The 18,753-nt window shown below is 46.9% G+C and overlaps 1 protein-coding gene across 2 annotated transcripts in view; it reads right to left on the bottom strand.

Moving 5' to 3' along the window:
• Positions 1–18,753, bottom strand: part of MOB3C (MOB kinase activator 3C) — a 54,198-nt gene that overhangs the window by 6,219 nt on the left and 29,226 nt on the right. For both annotated transcript variants that reach the window (XM_029618484.1, XM_029618486.1), the window contains exon 3: positions 8,586–8,788. In XM_029618484.1, the coding sequence (XP_029474344.1) occupies positions 8,586–8,788 (203 nt within the window). The remainder of the gene's footprint in view (positions 1–8,585; positions 8,789–18,753) is intronic.

The following is an 18,753-nucleotide window of genomic DNA, read 5'->3' as shown; positions in this document are numbered from 1 at the left end:
ACAAGGAGGGCACCCTTCAACCCTTCAAAGGTGTCAGATTTATTCTCACAAGGGAAGTCCCACCCTCTTCCATGCCACAGGATGTCCAATCAGTAACCCCGGCAGTGGAAGTCAGCCTGCTCTGCTTAGGCAAACCTCCCCCCTCCATGGAGGAGTCCAGCCAACATTCAGAGTTTGAAGCAAGGAGCATGCATGGCCGACCTGCACGAGATCCTGGACACTTTGCCAGAAGTTTCAAAGGCGTCTCAGCGCAATCAGCCTATCTACCTGGAATCACCAATATGTTATCTGTTTAATAAAATAGTGGCAGATAGACTGTTGACCTTTGGGGGTCTTCCATCCATCGATCTATTCGCTTCAGAAAAACTTCAGGCTGGTGCCAGATGGCAGTGGGATGCGGATCTTCTCGATAGCATTTCTGCCACTTCCATTTGTGGCCAGCACTGTTCAGAAGGTCAAAGACAGGGCACGTCTGATCCTCACTGCTTCACTTGGCCCACACAAGTGTGGTTCTCATATCTAGTCAAGTTGCCAATCCACCCTTCGATTTCTCTGGGAACTGATCGTTCACTATTAACGCAGGAAGGAGTCATTTGTTCCAGCTTAATCTCTCCTTGCTCAACCTGATAGTGTATATGTGGAGCGCTCGGTAGTTTCCTCACTTGCTCTGACCAAAGAGGCTGAGGATATTGCGATCTTGGCTTGAAAGTCATCTACCAGAAAGGTGCCCAGTTTTAGACAGAAATGTTTTTCTTCTTGGTGTCAGATGGGATCCTTGGACCCCTTTGCCAGTGACCCTACAGATCTGCTTCAGTACTTATATTCCTTGTCTTCCTCAAGCCTCAGCATGTCATCAGTGAAAGTACTTCTCAGTGCTATATCTGCATATCACCCTCAAGTGGGGGATAAGTCTATCTCAGTTAATCCCTTAGTGTCCAAGTTCATGAAAGGTCTGTGGCATACCAAGCCACCAGTTTCAAAACCGTCAGTGCCTTGAGACCTCAATGTCATCTTGACCCAACTGATGAAGCCTCCTTACGAAGTGATGGAGTCAGGATCACTGACGTTTCTTATGTGGAAAGTGGTGTTTCTCGTGGCTTTCACTTCAGTCAGAAGACTCAGAGAATGGTCTCATACTCACCGTATCTTCGGCTCTTTCACAAAAGAGTGGAACTCTGTCTCCATCAAAAATTTCCTCCCCGAGTGGTTTTTGCTTTTCATTTGAATCAAGCAATTGTTTTGTCCATGGTTTTTTTCTGAAACCTCCTGCGCAGAAAAGAGAAAAAGCCCCTTCACACTCTGGACTGTAAAAGGGCCCTGGTTTATTCAAGTTATAAAGCCTCATTGTCAAGCTTGTCAGCTCTTCACTTCCTACGATGCCAACAGAATGGCTGTAGCAGTTGACAATCATACTATTTCCAACTGACTATTGGACTGTTATGCACTGACGGGACTCCAGATTTCAGCCTCTGTTAAGGCTCAAGTCACAGCCACGGCTACTTCATTGGCTCATGTGAGAGCTGTTTGAATTGAAGATAACTGCAAAGCCTCAGTTTGGTCATCCGTTCACACCTTCACATCCCCCTACTGTCTGGACAGTCGTTCAGGGAATGATAGTAACTTTTGTGCAACCTGCTCACCCATTAGTCAATTGTCCTCAAGGAGTCAGGTGCCTTATCCAGTAAGAGCTCTGCTTGCAGCCCTCCCTATGTGTCATGGCTAATTCAGTCCTGCTTCCTGATGGAGAAAACAGAGTTTGCTTACCGTTAACAGGGTCCCCCATAGACAGCAGGATGAATTAGCCTCGCTTAATGCCTGTCCGCCTGCTTGGAGAGTCGACTACCTAGCTAAAGATAAGGGGCTCACGAGGCAACGCGCACGCCGGTGTTCCCAGGCATGCTCAGTAGTAAAACTTTGCTGAGCTAGAGAGCTGGGTCCATTCTGTGCCGTCAGATGACATCATGCAAAGCTAATTCATCCCACGGTCTACAGAGAACAGCATGCAAACTCATTTTACTCGCCTTCTCCCTCCTGATTTCAAGGCTAGTTACACTTCAGGAATGGTAGATATTTCCCCCTGAACTGGAGCAGTCTGAAAAAAAAAAAAATCTTTATATGGAAAGCTGTGCTCTGAACAATGCAACAGGATTTAAACTGGCCAGAGACTACATGGGGCTTGTGGTCTTTATAGGCTGTCGTACTCTGCGTTTCTACATCCTGAAACCCAATGAAAATGTCTTCAGATCCACTGCGCTGATGGAAGATGCACGGGAAGAAACCAGCCAGGACAGTGGCTTATTTTTCCTATTTTCCCCATCGATCTGCTGGTGAAGTGGAAGAGACTGGTGCACTCTTCCAGCAGCGACTTCTGCTCTCCTGACTAAGCAATACTGCCGGATCACTGGGCTCCCTGCCTGCTCTGGTTTTCTTCACATCATCCATGATCAGAGCAATGGAGATCATCAATAAGATGATATTCAGTCAGAATCCACTAAGCGTGTGCTATGCACTGATCAGAAATGCCAAAAATAGAAAAGCATCCTTTATTTCACTAAAAATTCATAGAAACACAGGACTAGGTACTCATTTTTTGAGAGTGGGCTTTTGTGAGCCACTGCACCCCTTGAACGAGAGTTTCATGAACGGTAAGTGTGCATAAAAGATTCTTTCCTTTTTCCCCTTGTGCTGTACATTTTTTACGTTCTTGGTACCGTGTACATGCTCTGTTGTCTTTGACTGTGGAAACACCTTTAGAGTCTGCAGATAGCGCCTGCCGTGTGCTTGCACACCCGTTTGCTCCTTTGCCATGGCCCCTTCTGGGTGGTCCGTGTCAGGGGCTGCTTCCTGGCACTGACAGAGGTCGCCTTAGGCCCCAGCTGTGTCATTAGCGCTGTGCCCTTGCCGTTCGCTCACCTGGCTTTAATTAGAGAACAGGGTGTTCATTACTCGCAATTATGAGACACTGTTGTACTTCCCAGAAGAATCCTCTAACTCCCTGGGCGACCGCACTCACACAGAAGCACTAAAAAGGAACAGCGAGCTGTGAAGCGAGTGCACCAGTCTCTCCTGCCTGGAAACGGAGAGCAGGCCATCGAGCTCAGCACGCTTAGATTCACCCACGTTTTGTTTGTTTGCGGTAATCCAACAGAAGGCAAAAAGTTAGACATTTCTTTTCTATCCCCACATAGGCTAGAGGAGCAAATCCCAGGTATAGAACGTGGCTGGCCAACTGTGGACCTTGACGGCCTCAAACTGATGTGGTTTTCAGGTTAACTGAGATGTGCACCACCTGCCTACAAATCTCTTTCACATTCATGATGGATAATCCTGACAGCCAGACTGACACACACGTCCTCAAGGACTGGAGGTGCCCATCCCTTGAATCTCACAAAATCTATAAAAAAAAAAAAGAAGAGCTTTGTGCTTCAAAACTGCAGTTTGGTAGCAACCAGGCAAAATTGACAGAAGAGGCAAATAGCCGAGGAAAATGAGAGAAGAGAAATTCCTCCGTTGGAAACGGTGGCACTCTTTCATATTTGGTGGATAGATGTCAGCCGTCTCTTCTCCAAGCTGAAAAGTCCTAACCTCTTCAGCCTTTCCTCATAGGGGAGCTGTTCCATTCCCCTTATCATTTTGGTAGCCCTTCTCTGTACCTTCTCCATCGCAATTATATCTTTTTTGAGATGCGGCGACCAGAATTGTACACAGTATTCAAGGTGCGGTCTCACCATGGAGCGATACAGAGGCATTATGACATTTTCCGTTTTATTCACCATTCCCTTTCTAATAATTCCCAACATTCTGTTTGCTTTTTTGACTGCCGCAGCACACTGAACCGACGATTTCAATGTGTTATCCACTATGATGCCTAGATCTCTTTTCTGGGTAGTAAGATAGAACCTAACATCGTGTAACTATAGCAAGGGTTATTTTTCCCTATATGCATCACCTTGCACTTGTCCACATTAAATTTCATCTGCCATTTGGATGCCCAATCTTCCAGTCTCACAAGGTCCTCCTGTAATGTATCACAATCTGCTTGTGATTTAACTACTTTGAATAATTTTGTATCATCCGCAGATTTGATAACCTCACTCGTCGTATTCCTTTCCAGATCATTTATATATATATTGAAAAGCACTGGTCCCAGTACAGATCCCTGAGGCACTCCACTGTTTACCCTTTTCCACTGAGAAAATTGACCATTTATTCCTACTCTCTGTTTCCTGTCTTTTAACCAGTTTGCAATCCACGAAAGGACATCGCCTCCTATGCCATGAATATTTAGTTTTCTTAGAAGCCTCTCATGTAGGACTTTGTCAAACACGTCCAAAACGCGTCCCCAACCCCCTGCGAAACTAATAGCGCTCATCATATGCAAATACATGTTGATGAGGTTATTAGCTATTCTCCACGATTCAAAAAAATATTTGCTCCCGACCTGCACATTTTTATTCTTAGAAATGAACGCCCACTCAGAGCAGAACTAATTTCTGATCAGCTCAAAAAATTGTTTGGAAAAGCAGAAAATACAGAATGTAAAAAAATAAAATAAAATAAAAATATGTGGCGGTGGTCAGGTTAGGAAAAGGGAAGCTGAATTAGTGAACCTGTTCGCTGGTGGCCCAGACGGAGAGAAGCAGCAGGGAGAGCAGCGCAGGTCAGCCGAGGCCGGAGAGGCCTAGGAGCAGCAGCAGACGGCAGACAGCGGCATCAGGAAGGTGAGGGGGAAACGAGACACTGAAGGAGCTGGATGGGGAGAGGGGAAAAAAGAATTTAGGGCTGGGGAGGCAGAGGGAAAAAGAGAAATGCTAGGAGCTGGGGGAAGGAAAAGGGAGGGGTAAGAGAGGAGAGAAAATTGTGGGGGGGCGGATGAGGTTGGATGGAGGAGAGGAGGGAAACTGATGAGGGACTGATGGGGCTGGGGAGGGGAGAGCGAAACTGATGAGAAGGAGGAGGAGGCAGTGGATGAAGGTTTGGGGCAGTGGATGAGCTGCTGCCCCCTCTCGTCCAAAAGCAGCACAGGGCAGCCAAGGTAGAGGGGGCTTTTAAGCCAAAGAGTCACGTGGGGGCTGGTTAGCCTCTTGTTTCTGTAGGGGGGTGTTGGGGGGAGGGGCGTTATGTTGGGGGTATTCCTGTCATTGCCCTTGTGGAAGGGGGACGTTACGTTAGGGCCCAAAATGTCCAGACACAGAGAGAGAAAGAAAGCATTTGATTTTCGGTTTAGTGATTGGCTTTGAGCAGGGGTGGCTGAAGGCGAGGGGTGAGATGGCACCTCCCCCACCCCCAGCACGGCATGGCCAAGTCTCAGCACCGGGAATCCTGGGGGGGGGGGGGAGAGAGGGGGGATACAATCTGTGCCGAGCGGATGCTTTAAAATGTCCTTCCGTGCAGGAAGAAAACAAAGATCAGAGCCTTTCTCTGCAGGCAGGGAATCACTCCCGCAAACCAGGAGGGTCATTTTATCCGCTGACTTCACGCTCATTTTCAAGGCAAAGTCTGCGCATCCTTTCCCTCAAAAGTAATCCCAGAAAAGCTTCCTCCACGTATTTACACCTGCTAATTTGTGCTGCTAGATTTTTCAGGAGAAATGATGCCCGTACTTCTGAAAATTCAAAAGTAAGCGTGCAAGTGCAAACCGCCAGCCCAGGATCGCCTTCTCTCACTGCGGTTAAAAAGCACACAGAGAGGGCATATGCATGTACCGCAACCCGTGTCTCGGGCGGACGATTTCTAAAAAGCACTCGAGTGAGTACTCTGCCCACGTGCTCTGCACCGGCTGTTTTGTGCGGGTGGCCAACTGGTAGAACAATGCACAGACCTTTGGAAACGTCACGTGCATGCCGTGTTTTCCTCCTCTGACCCAAGCACACCCCCCAGGAATGCTTCCTCACAATCTGGCTAAAGGTGCACCCCCTTTGGAAGCCCCTGGGTCCTTCTAGCCAGGCTAAGAACAACTTTCAGCCAAGTCCAGTTTGCCCTGGCAAATGGTCTTTGCCATCACCAAGAAGAGAACGCTACAAACCCAAGGGACCGTCCTTGCGTGTATTTAACTTCCTTTCACACAGAGCGTGCAGGAGCTGCTGATTCATTGTCATACTAACATTTTCCTGTTATTATGTCTTCAAGGCAACAAAGGGGAGTCAGTATTGTAGGCTGGTTCTCTCATACTCTGCAGCTTCCACAAGATTTGGGAATTTAGATTTCACTTCGGAGGTTACTTCTGTGCCTGCATCTCTTTCACTTAACACTAAGAGACTCTCTTTGTCAGGAACTCAGCAGGGCCTGTGAATTCATTAAATGGCTGGGAAAGCAGGAAGCATGCATACAGTACAGTGGCACTAAGAATTCCTCTGACATCCATTTTTTAAGGTAACCATATATGCAAGAAGAGAAGATATTAGGCATGTATATATCAGAATGGAGCTCCTACAGTTGTACAAACATTATAGATCGTTTTTTTCACCATATTACATGGATTCATGACTAATTCTATACCTACAGGCACTAAGGACTTAGTTATGGGTAGTCACATCTTTCCGACCCATCATATGAGTGATGGTTAATGCCAAAGCCTTTCTAGAGAAGTTCAGCATCCTCCACATTATCTACTGTTACTGTATTACTGAAGGAAGAAGGGTCTACATACGCCAAAGACAATTCTAATGCAATAGGATAGGGGTGACCAACTCTGGAACTGAATCCATCCTCTTGGCCATCATAAATGAGATTCAGCTAAGTGCAGACCAAAGGGTAACTCCATCCCATTCTTACTAGATTTCTCCTCAGCCTTTGACATGTTCGACCACAATCTTCTGATTCAGCGCCTAGGAAACATTGGCATTGAAGATACTGCACGTAAGTGATTCAATTTTTTTCTCTCCAACAGAACTCAGTCTGTCATATGGGCCAACAAATCATCCACCCCAGAAAACCCCACTTGTGTAGTGCCTTAGGACTCTGTGCTCTCCCCACTTCTCTTCAATATCTATGTTCGTCCAATCAGTGACCTTATTTAATCCTTCAACATCAAATGTCACTTGTTTGTAGAAGAGCCAAAAGAGGAGGTGGATGAAAACAAAACCTCATACTGGGAGATAAATCCAAAGCAAGAGTAAACACCGTCCACTGAAATGCATCAATTTATTTCTCCAATGATAGTGGTGCAAGCACATTTGAAAATTTCTCTCAAATCTTAAAATATTTCCAGATTTTGCTGGTGGGGAGGCAAAACCCAGCTGTCCTGGACTGAACCGGGTACGTACAGGGAAACAGCGATTAACCCAAATGTATTGCTTTCTGAGTGCTGTCCACAGCTACATCCCTCTTGAAGAAGCCGCTCAGAGAGAAAATTTCAAATGTGCTTGCACCACTATCACTGGAGAAATAAATGAATATATTTCAATGGACAGTGTTTACTCTTCCTCACACTAACTCTTCATTTGGACTCTTTTGCAGATGACATCCAACTTTGCGCTAATATAGGAGCTGACCTAGCTTCTCCCATCGCCAACCTTAACAACTGTCTGACTGCAGTAGCCCAATGGCTCAGTAAGCATAAACTCAAACTTGACCCGCTCCAAATTGGAACTCTTCAGGCTTAGCTGTTGTGGTCACCCTCAATGATCTCTAATGACCCTATCAGGAACCCCGCTTTAGCCCAAAATAATCTGTTCAAAGCCTAGGGGTTCAACTCAACCCAAACCTCAAGATGGATTACCATATCGCTAAGGTAATGAGAGCCTCCTTTATGCACCTCCACCAGATTTAGCAACCACTCGGCTACCTGGGACAGCATAACCTGGCTTCTGTTATTCATGCTCTAACCAACAGTCGATTCAATTATTGCTACTCCCTACTGAATTGTACTTCCTTGAAATGGCTACAATGCATGCAAAACACGGTGGCTAAAGCCTTGGTTTGTATCAAAGCATCACACCACATAAGGCACATTTGTGCGCGCTACCCGGCGCGCACAAATGTACACCCGATTTTATAACATGGCGCGCGCTGCCGCGCCATGTTATAAAATCCAGGGTCGGCGCATGCAAGGGCGTGCACCAAGCCCTAGGGGAGGCCTGATGGCTTTCCCCATTCCCTCCGAGGCCGCCTTGAAATCGGAGTGGCCTCGGAGGGAACTTTCCTTTCTCCCCCCCCACCTTCCCCTCCCTTCCCCTATCTAACCCACCCCCAGCCCTACCTAAATCCCCCCCTTACCTTTGTTCTCTAAGTTACGCCTGCCCAAGGCAGGCGTAACTTGCGTGTGCCGGCCAGCTGCCGGACTCAGGACCGCCCCCGGACCACTGCCCCGCCCCCGGCCCCACCCCTTTTTCAAAGCCCCGGGACATCCGCGCGTCCCGGGGCTTGTGCGCGCAGGAGGGTTTTTAAAGGGTTACGCGTGTAACCCTTTGAAATCTACCCCTATTTGAGCTGTAATAGTGCACACTAACTCAAACAGTGCACACTAATTCGAAACAGGGCGCCCTAAACAATACATTTTTTAAAAAATGCAAAATTTCATGAATTTTATTACATTTCAGTTTAGAAACGAAAGGAAAGAAAAACAAAAGCACGTGCCTACTTACCAAAGGCTCCAGCTCTCGGTGGCTGATGAGGCTGAACTGGGTGATGAAATAGTAGAAGTGTTTGTAGCAGGTGTTCACATGGGCTTCGGCCCCCACGTTGATGATGCCATCAAAGTGGTGAATGTACACGTGGACGAAGACGCGGAAGAGCCTGGTGAGAATCTTCGTGCACACCTGTTGGAAGTTCTTGGGAAACGGGACCCCTGCAGAACAGAAGCCAAGAAGCTGATAAACTCCTAGTCAGGAGGGCTGAGATGCTGCCTCAATGCAAGAGGAAACACCAGGGGCTGGGTTGATTTTCTCTACCTCGGTTCCAAGTGGGCCTGCTCTTCAGGATAAAGATAAGTGAGGTCAGCCCAGGCAGCCCAGCCGAGGGCTGAGTCCTGTTTACCCTGACTTAAGAGCCCTGCATTCTCAGGTTTTCTCACAAGGCCCTCAGGAATGTTAATGACTGGGAGTAACCTGATGCCTTGACCACCCCTGCCAAGTGCTGCATGCTCCCCAGAAGCAGACTATACAACTATAAATACAGAGGGACGGCTTGCAAGCCTGAAATCTAAAGCATCCAGTGCTCCATAAACTCACTGCTTTCATTCATCACAAATCTCACAGCCCTGGTCTCGCACACCCAGCAACATCACAGGAGGAAGGGTCGGGAAACATTGAGTGAGATCAGATTTTTGTGAGAGTGTGGATGCTAGCAGCAGAAGGAGAATTTTAATTTCAATAAAAGGTAGCAGTAATCGTATATAAAAAGAGATTTTGACAGTTTTATCTAAAAGAAAGTGTGCTTTTGTTTCGAGGAGTCATTATTTGGTACTGGCTGCTGACTTTTGCAAAATGCTATCCCAGGAATGTCCTGAGCACACACTTTTGGGAGGAATCCTAAAGATGTCACTCGAAAACCAGCTAGGTTTCATGTTTCTGTTTATGATTGTACATCGCTTTGAGGCAGGGAAGGCCGTTAAGAAATATTTTTAAATTAAAAAAAATAAATCAGCCAATCTAGGGAACACAGCCCTCTGTCTAGTGCATGATTATGATTCTGTTAGGTTAAGACCCTCTGACTCTTGCTTTACTGACAGTTGATGTACACGCTAAAGCTTCTTATCTTGCACCCTAAATTCAGCTCATTTGCTATCGATTTAGCACAAGTACAAATTTTGCATAACACTGGGCTTGCAATTTCATGCAAAATATTCAAACAGAGAGACGAGTTTATTAGTTACTATCAGCCAGTTACCTAACAGGCGCTAAATTTACCAAGCTTGCTGGGTCCTGGTAAATATGGCGGATGGTGTTAAACATTTTAACACGGGGCGAGATTATGTCTTCAGGCATTCCCCCCCCCCAAAAAAAAATTCCCTTCCTCCTGACAATAAATCCACCTGTGAAACCCCAGCTCCTTCCCTCTCACTGCAAGCAGAAAAGTGCTTTGAGGTCCTGTGACGAGCAAAGCCGGTTTGAAAAGTCCATAAACAACTAAGAGCATAAGACGTGTTACACGGAGTCCATCAGCAGCCAGTCTGGGTCCCAAAAAGCAGACCAGTTTCTTACTACTGCCAGGAAAAGCAATGGCGTTCCCTAGTCTGCCTGGCGAATAACTTTTTAGGGCCTTTTTCTCCAAGAACGTATCCAAGCCACGTTTTCTGGCAACAGATTCCACCGCTTGACTGTGTGCTGAGTGAAGAAGTCCTTCCTGTGATTTGTTTTAAATCTGCCCCACTGCTGATACCTGGAAGTCAGCAACAAGGAACCGGATCTGCTCTCTGGGGTCTGCTGGGCGCTTCCTAATGGCCCACTCTGACCACTGTCGGAGGCGGGATGCTGGGCTTGATGGAGCATTGCTCTGGCTCAACATGGCCCTTGCTTAACAGGACGCTTGGCTGCTCAGCGTTTCCCGCTGCGGGGCCTATATAATGCGCACATGTGCGTGCTCGTGCACCTAAGGGAAGGTGGCAGAAGTGGTGTCTCGTGCCCAGCTGGATGGCATGCAGGGCAGGGGGCTGTGTGCTCACCGCGGGACTTCCCGTGAGCCGCCGGACGTAATATAAAATTAGGGCTATTGTCTAACGTGAGCGCGTACATGCACGCAGGATATAAAATTGCTACGTACCTGGCTATGCACCCGTGCACATGCGTGTATGTGCACCCATGCGCCTGTTTGAAAATTGCTGTTCCTGAGATGAAAATCATTCTCATTTTTTGACTCTGAGTTGAGTTCACTGTTGCATATTAAGAAGGTGGGTAGAAACTGGTTTTGGTTTTTTTGGTTTACAGTTGCACACTGTCCCTATCTATCCTGGGAGCATCTTGCTACTGTTATTCGTGTGCTGATCACTGGGTGCCTGGATCGATGTGTTTTTATGAGCGTCAGTTTACACAGAATTACAACTATATAAACTGAAGTGTGTTCAAAACACAGCTGCTCATGTTCTGTTGAGCTTTAAGACTGCCTGACCATATTACACCTTTCCTTGCATAAACTGCATTGGCTTCCAATGAGTCCAGAAATCGAGTGTAAGCTTCTTTCTTTGATTTATAAAGCTTTTTTTGCATATCTTAAGAATAGGCTCAGTTGGGCCGTATGTGTGTCAACCTTTCATGGATTGTATAATGCAACTTAAAAAATATTGTATAAAAAATACCAGGGTAGATCTATGATTAAATTAAAGAGCCTTTAAACGCTGCAATGACATAAAATAGCCGCAGTGAATAGGTGTTTCTGGTGAGCTCTCTACGACGTATATTTGTGCACTCTTACGGGTGGTTATTATATTTATACACATCAGTTGGCATCAGCCATCAAGAGCTTTACGTTCTTCGCAAGAGGCTCTCTTGTGTGTTCGGTCGCTTTCAACTATCCATTATGAGAAAACGTACAAATGGGCTCTCTCTTGTTCTAGACCCACACTCTGGAACCGCATCATCTGATGTAAGGTTGGGCGGAGATTATCTGGCATTTAGAAATGTTGCTAAAACTTGGTTATTTAATTTAAACTTTCTCATCAGGTTTCTGAGAAGGTTTATTTGTGGCTTGAATGTTGTAGGAAAGGCAGGTTTCTTTAGATCTTGGGATCTGCTGGGTAGCAAATCAGCCTGTGGGCTATTGTTTTTGTTTGTGTTTCTTTGGCTTTCATGTGTTTTTGTGCTATTTTGTGCTATATTTTAATTATGATTGGATGCCACCTACAGTCTTTTGAGTTAGGCATGTAATAAATGTAAATATAATAATAAAAATAGTGAATTTCACAGCTACAAGTGTTTAGCACCTTAATATGTACTTCAATGGTCAAAATCTGTTTCAAAATAAAAGTTATTCTATTAGAGATATTTTGTGTGGCATAAACTAGGAGCCTCATTTTCCTGGTTCTCTGCATGGTTCTACAGCCTTTTTTTGGGACTTATCTGCTCTCCATCAACTTCTTTGGTTATGTAACACTCTGATATACTCACCCCTAAGCATTTCAACATAACAACATTTTGGGAATGTAGAGATGGAATGGATTTTAAATAAATCAGGGTAAAAGAGCCTTCCACCTTCAGGTCTGAAGAGTTTAATAGGCTGGTAAAACCATGCAGATAGATCAATATGAAAAATCTACCCACTATATCACATTCAACATAAGGTACACTTTATAGATATAAAGTAATCGGCCATCGTATAGAAACACGATGCAGGACAATGAAGCACCTGTATAGCATCGATCTCATAAAAATAAAAATTCATAAAACAAATAAACATCCAGTTCCCCAATAAAGGTACGGCAAGTCTTATCTCAAGAAACTGGCTTAGATGAGCGTTGGAAATGTCCAATCATAACCGGCACGTTTTAGACATCCTCTGCCTCGGGGGCTGGAACGCACTGCTAAGACTAAATTGCTCAGGGAAGGGTCACACAGATGCAGAGCCATTCAGCAGCTTATGACCAAATATTTTGACTATTTGAGAACTATTTGGTGGCAGCTGAAACAAGCTGGCAGTCTCAGTTCAGATTCGAGCACCCCCAGTTGGCCCTGTTCTCAGATTGAATCCCTAGGCCTAGAGGAAGTCTGTTCTGATGGGGCAGCTGTACTGCTTGATGGATAAATGGAGGTCCCTTTCACTCCCAAACCTCTCACAAGCACCAGATTCTCGCAATCCGTGTGAATGTTCTTGGTTGATGAAATCCTGTTTGCCACTAGAGAATAAAAGCTACTGCTCCTATTTAGGAAGATGACATTCAGCCGCCCTACAGCGTCACACCTCTATAATTGCGATTGCTTCCTTGGGCTGCCTGGAAGGAGCTTGAAGTGTCATTTTCATACTGTGAAATTATGATTCGTGCAGGTTGTAAAATACACATAAATATGTAATTAAACTTGGGTGCGCATATGAAAAATAGTGGCGTATACCAGTTCTGATTTATCCAAGTAGCAGCTTTGCTACTACTCAGCCGGATAAGTCTGAAAAACACTACCTAAGTGGACAAGTAGCGCTTTTCAGACTTATCCAGTTAAGTAGTGGCAAAGCTGCTATTTATCCAGATAAGTCTTAAAATGCCACTTATCCTGTATTGAAGGCTGGATTTGGAGTAAGGAAGACAAGCAGTGTGATATCTCTCCTTCAGAGGAGAGGCCTGATACTGATCTAATGCAGAGGAGTTTGAATTAACTGGTTGTGCACTCTCTCCTCGGTTTTATTCCGCCCTTTCTGTCTCCTGCTTGATTTTTTTTTCCCCCTTTTTGGGTTGAAAGACTATTTTGTTGTACTGGGAGCTGATGGCCCTTGGTATCTGTGACTCAGTAACCAAACCTTAGGAAGAGTAGGCATCTTTCACCCTGAAAGAAGCTGGATGTGTGGGGAGAGGATCCCTGCCACTGGCACAAGAGGGAAGGAAACGGGAGGATTGAAAGTAAAGGTAATGTTGGGTCTGTGGACCATCGGGCTGAGGCGAGATTGGCTCTACCTGCAGGGAGGAGCCCTGCAGATTCTCACCGACAGCAGGCGGACCCAGGCGAAGCAGAGACCCATCAGGATCTTCCCCTATACAAGCCCACGTTCCCCTCAGGTCAAGCCTTTGTGTGCCAGGAACGTCAGGTGAGGGTCTCTGCTGCTGACTGAAGACATGGTCCGAGGCCAGGCAAAGGTCATAGGTGGGTGGCCAATAGACTTGTCGAAGTCTGGGCAAGGGTCAGAGGCAGGCAGCAGTTAGGTGTATCCAGAGTTCAGGCAGTGGTCAAGGGCAGGAACTGGTCAGGCGTATCCAGAGTTCAGGTAGTGTTCAAGGGCAGGCAGTGGTCAGGTGTATCTAGAGTTCAAGCAGAGGTCAAAACCAGGTATCCATCTGAGGGAGAAGAAGAGGAACATGCAGGGCTGAGGCAGACAGGCAAGGCAAGAGCAGGTGGAGCAGGCGAGGACTGGGGCAGGCAGAGACAAAAGACTGGGACAGGCCTAAGAGGAAGACAGGAATGCTGGGGTGCCACACACACTATTAAACAGAAGCTGGACCTGTTGTTGAGGCAGTGAGGGAAGGAGAGAGAGAGAGCCCTTTATAAGGCTTATCGTGTGAGGTCATCAGGAGGCGCTGTGAGGCTTTTCCTGCCGCAGGCCCTTTAAATATCGTGATGTCGGGTGCGTCCTGCCTTGTGATGCTCTGGTGCTGCCTCGCTATGCCAGAACATGGTGGCCCCGCTGCGAGGAGGGCTGGCAGCCAGTGGGGGCGGCTCGGCAGGGGAGGAGGGCAGCCCACAAACCGCTGATCGCAACAGGTAACGAGAACTTCGCTGCTGCTAAGGCAGGTAAAATTTAAGGAAGAGTTAAGAGCCCATCAGGCGCAGCCTAAGGAATCAAAAGATTTAAAGAAAGGACTAATACTGGGACTAAGTGTTGATAACATATTGGGACTTTATTCTAACCACCTACAGTGGGAAGAGCTGGGAATATACATTGGGAAGATTAAAGGAGATTTGAGCTAAAATTGAGTAACTGGGAAGAGAAGGAATCCAAGTGTACATAAAAGTGCTTTCAGAAGTGGAGCTACGCGTTTATTAATCTTTCTGCTGCCTCACTATTTATTGACTTTAATTGCAATCCGGATTTAAGCTGTAAATATTATCCAGTCATCTGAAGCTGGGAACCTCTTTGCCTCTCAGTGTGCTTATTGGATGCAGAGACAGTGACGATTATCGGTGCAGTGCACAAGGGCCGGAAAGGAGAGTATTGCTAAAAAAGAGCCGGGTATAAGAACTATTGTTCATCCCCCCAGTGGAGCCTCGGAACAGATAATTCACGCCGTCCGTGGAGAGAGAGCTTTCAGAGGAGTCGTGCGCAGAGCGGGTCCGTCTCTCTTTTCTGTGGGCCCCTGGGGGCCAGCTCAAGGATCCCTCCCACCCAGGGGTTACACAAGTAATTTGTAAGCTCTCATTAAAATCATCTACCCGAAGACTGGAGGGTGGCCAATGTGATCCCGATCATTAAAAAGGGCTCCAGAGATGATCGGGAAACTACAGACGGGTGAGCCTGACTTCAGTGCCAGGAAAAATCATGGAGACTGTTCTAGAGGCAGCAGGGGGTGAAGGTTAAAGTGGGAAAACCCAATGAGGAGCAGTTCTGGTTAAGCTGAAAGCCCAAAAGAAGCCGGAGGAAACTGAAACAGCAAAAAAAAAAAGGTTTAAAAAATGCTAAAAATCTACCCTTAAAACAATAAAATGTGTAAAAGGAAGCAGTTAAATTGGGAAACAGGATAAAACGGGGATGTTCTAGTCCAGTTCAGGAGCAACAGCTGAACACTGGAAGCTTCTCCTGGAAACCTGGAAGGATTTGAAGGCTACAAATCAGTGCAATGGGTCCCAAGCTATGGAGGCTTTTCCTGTGCAGACCTGGGTACCACAGGCTTTGCACCTGCCGAGCGGCTGAGGGGCATAAATCAGCGCATGCGCTCTTGGTGATGTCACGTCCGTGCATTAGTTTGATCCCCCCGGGAACACCTCCTCACAGTTCAGCTACAAGTCCTCATGCCGTGGAAGCCAGGCTGAGTAGGGTCATTTTCAGACAGGGCAATCTGTCTTTCCCAACACATAAAGCATTTATTTATTTACTTAGCCAAATAAATCAAGCTGCAAGGAAGCAGGAGTTGTTGAAGCCAACGAGCTCGAGGTTGTGAATTTGGCCATCCAGTCACATTTGTAGATGGTGTTGATATAAAACTGGTACACATCTGTACATCTTTTTCAATTAAGTATTAAGGATGGATCGCTGTGAATGATGGAGAGGGCAATAAAGAAACCCCAGGAGAGCTCGCAGAGGGGCTGCAGGCCTACAACTCATTCCTCAAAGGGAAAATTCGGCCCCGTGCTCCCACGCACGGACCAAACCCGTGGGCAGCGCTGAAAGGGAAAGAATCTGCGTAGTTTGTCTTTGAAAATCAGGTGCAAGGTTGGTACCCATGGACTTGAACGTTCGTACACAGGAAGCATCCCTGAGACAGGGTCCCCAAGGAGGGTTCAGAAAGATCCCCAATGAGGCCGATATTCAGAAGAAGCTGAGGGATTAGGGCCCTACATTTTCAGGTGAAAATTCACCTAATTTTAGGATCCTTAAACTTAGGTCCTCTTCATTTCGGCTCCTAAATTATTCCCTACTTCTGAAAATCAGTGCTAAGCTCCTAACTTTGTTTCCCTGCCCCTGTAGCCTCCCACTTTTTAGGGTCCTAAATTTAATGAAAGTATGATCCTAAATTTAGGACCTCAGGCCTAGTAAAGTTTCAAAAGGGCCAATTTAGGAGCCTAACGACAGAAGATAGGAGCCCATAGCCTCCAGTGCAAACTCAGGGCCAGATTCACTAACGCGTTTCTCCGATTTCTGCGTCTATGGGGAAAATGCCTAATATACGGGGCCCTGAGATTGTAGATCCTCTGCAGGGAGGACCAGGAAAGACCTATTGTACCTGAATGTAACCCACCTTGAGCTGAATCCAAATAAATAAACAGAAATGAACCCTTTCAAAATTATCCTCAGGTCATGTTGCAGGATCAGATGGCCCCACATCTCAGAAGCAATTTCCCAAAGAGCACTTTGAATGCCCGACAAAGGAGACAAATCCACTAGAGACGCTCCCTCATAGGCAGGATGTACCAATCCACCTGGAGGCAGAACACAATTACCAACTTCTTGATTAGATAACGGAGCTTGCAAATGATTTCTCTGTGCTTAAAAAAAGAAAATCTGGCAGCAGCTGACCCACGGCCATGAATATTTAAAAAAAATAATGAGCGCTGCAGAGTTGTGACATGAACACAGCCTTCTGAGATCTAGGATGTGGTAGCACTCGATGCCTCGGATCATTAAAGATTCATTAAATATCTACTGAGTTTGATAATCAGATGTATTGCTCGTTAATTACAGGGCTGCATTCTGGGCCTGCTCTGCTTCTGAGCTCCGTCGCGCGCACATAAAACTGCAAACACGAAGAATCAACTGGGGCGACGCCGGATAACTGGCAAGATTCATTTTCCTGTGATTTACGAGGCAGGCGAAACGTCTTCCCTCTGTCCTGCCGCTCTCGCACGGTGCGCGCATGGCACGGCGGTTCCAGCTGGCCCTGCCCCGCACACACATGGCGACCAACGCTAAGCCCCAGGGGGCTGGACATTCACCAGGGAACGCACAAGGAGGATTCGGCTTTGAGGACCAGCGCGACGGAGCTCTGAGGCAGAAGCGTCGCTTTCTGCACACCTTTCACAGCTCACAGCTCGCTCCTCGCTGCTCCGTTTCCGTATCAGCGCCAAAGTGGCCTGTGTCACTCCCTAATGGCCATCAGAGCCTTTTACTGCGGCAGGTGGCACCACCTTCTAAGACTGAGGTGTCCAGTGACTTCATTGGTGACTACTTGAGGGGGGGGGGAGGGAGACAGAGCCCTTCCCTTCTAGTCCAGCCATTGCAGCAACAGACTTCTGGGAGGCATGGACCACAGCTCCTGGCACTTGAGGGGCAGTAGCTGGATGAAATAATTGTACCCGGGCCTCCCACATGGGAGGGACACTGCCGTTCCTTGCCTTCTGAGAAGAGGTCAACCCCAGGGGGCAGTCTCTTTATCCACTGACAATAACTAATCCCCAAAGGGTAGGTAGGTAACAGAATAGAGGAAAAAAGTGAGGTGGCACAGAGGAGGAGGAGGAGGAAGCATTTGGGGAGAGGCCCTCAAATGGCAGCCAGAAAGCCAGCTCTTCATTAAAGCGAGTACACCAGTGAGACTGGCTGTTAATATTGAGCCACCAGGAAACGCTTTCTGAAGGCTGGCGAGAGACCCTGGAGATAACAGCACGCCGTTTGATTTCCAGGAACTGTTTGCAGGGTGCTCTGCACTTGAGAGTTTATCTTTTCCTGTTCTTTAAGCTAAGACAAAGGCAAGAAACAAGCTTCTTGCAACTGTGATGTTCCCAGCACATACGAGCAAGGCCCAGGTTCTGCCTCTGTTCTACAGGGAGCAGAATTTGTGTACAGAGGCAAAATCCCTTCTTCATATCATTCTCCACTGCTTTTGGCACTAATAACTGAGGGAGCGCGGGCCGAAGGGAGTCCCAGCCATCACTTAGAGGTGACACCTGGTGGTTGGATTTAGGGCCCACTGAGAGAGCCCCTGCATGTGGCCCCTAGCCGAGGACTGGGCTAAGGCAGATGGCAGGGGATGTAAACTGGTCATGAAAACTTGATCGCTCATGGCTCCACAGCCCAAAGGAAACCGGTTCTGATTTTGGCCGGAGGCCCAGAATGAAGGAGGAGGAAACTGCAGTGCCAAAAGTAAAATGGTAACAAAAAAAAAAAGGTTAAAAAATATCTATGCTTACAAAAAAGAAAGCAAAATATGTGTAAAGAAACAATGTGAGTGGAATTAGAAAGGAGCATGTTGGGGGCTGGTTCGGTAGCAAGATGCGCAAATGTGTGAATTATCCCGGAAACCTAGAAGGACCGAGATGACTTTCCTCCCTGGGGAACCCAAAAATAACTCTAATGTATAAATAGTGCATGAGAAGGGAAAGACACTGGAGAACAAGAGGTCATGATAAGAGGCTTAAGGGGGGAGACGCGGGAGTAATGGAAGAAGGGTGGCGAGACAAAAGCAGTAACAGAATTCAAGAGCGCCTGGGAACGGAGGGATCAAATGCCATGGAGCTTCTGCTACTGAAC

This window comes from Rhinatrema bivittatum, chromosome 10 (genome assembly GCF_901001135.1).
Source record: "Rhinatrema bivittatum chromosome 10, aRhiBiv1.1, whole genome shotgun sequence".
NCBI classification, from domain to species: domain Eukaryota; kingdom Metazoa; phylum Chordata; class Amphibia; order Gymnophiona; family Rhinatrematidae; genus Rhinatrema; species Rhinatrema bivittatum.
Note: the sequence above shows the minus strand (reverse complement) of the source record. Positions and strands in the feature narration are given on the sequence as shown.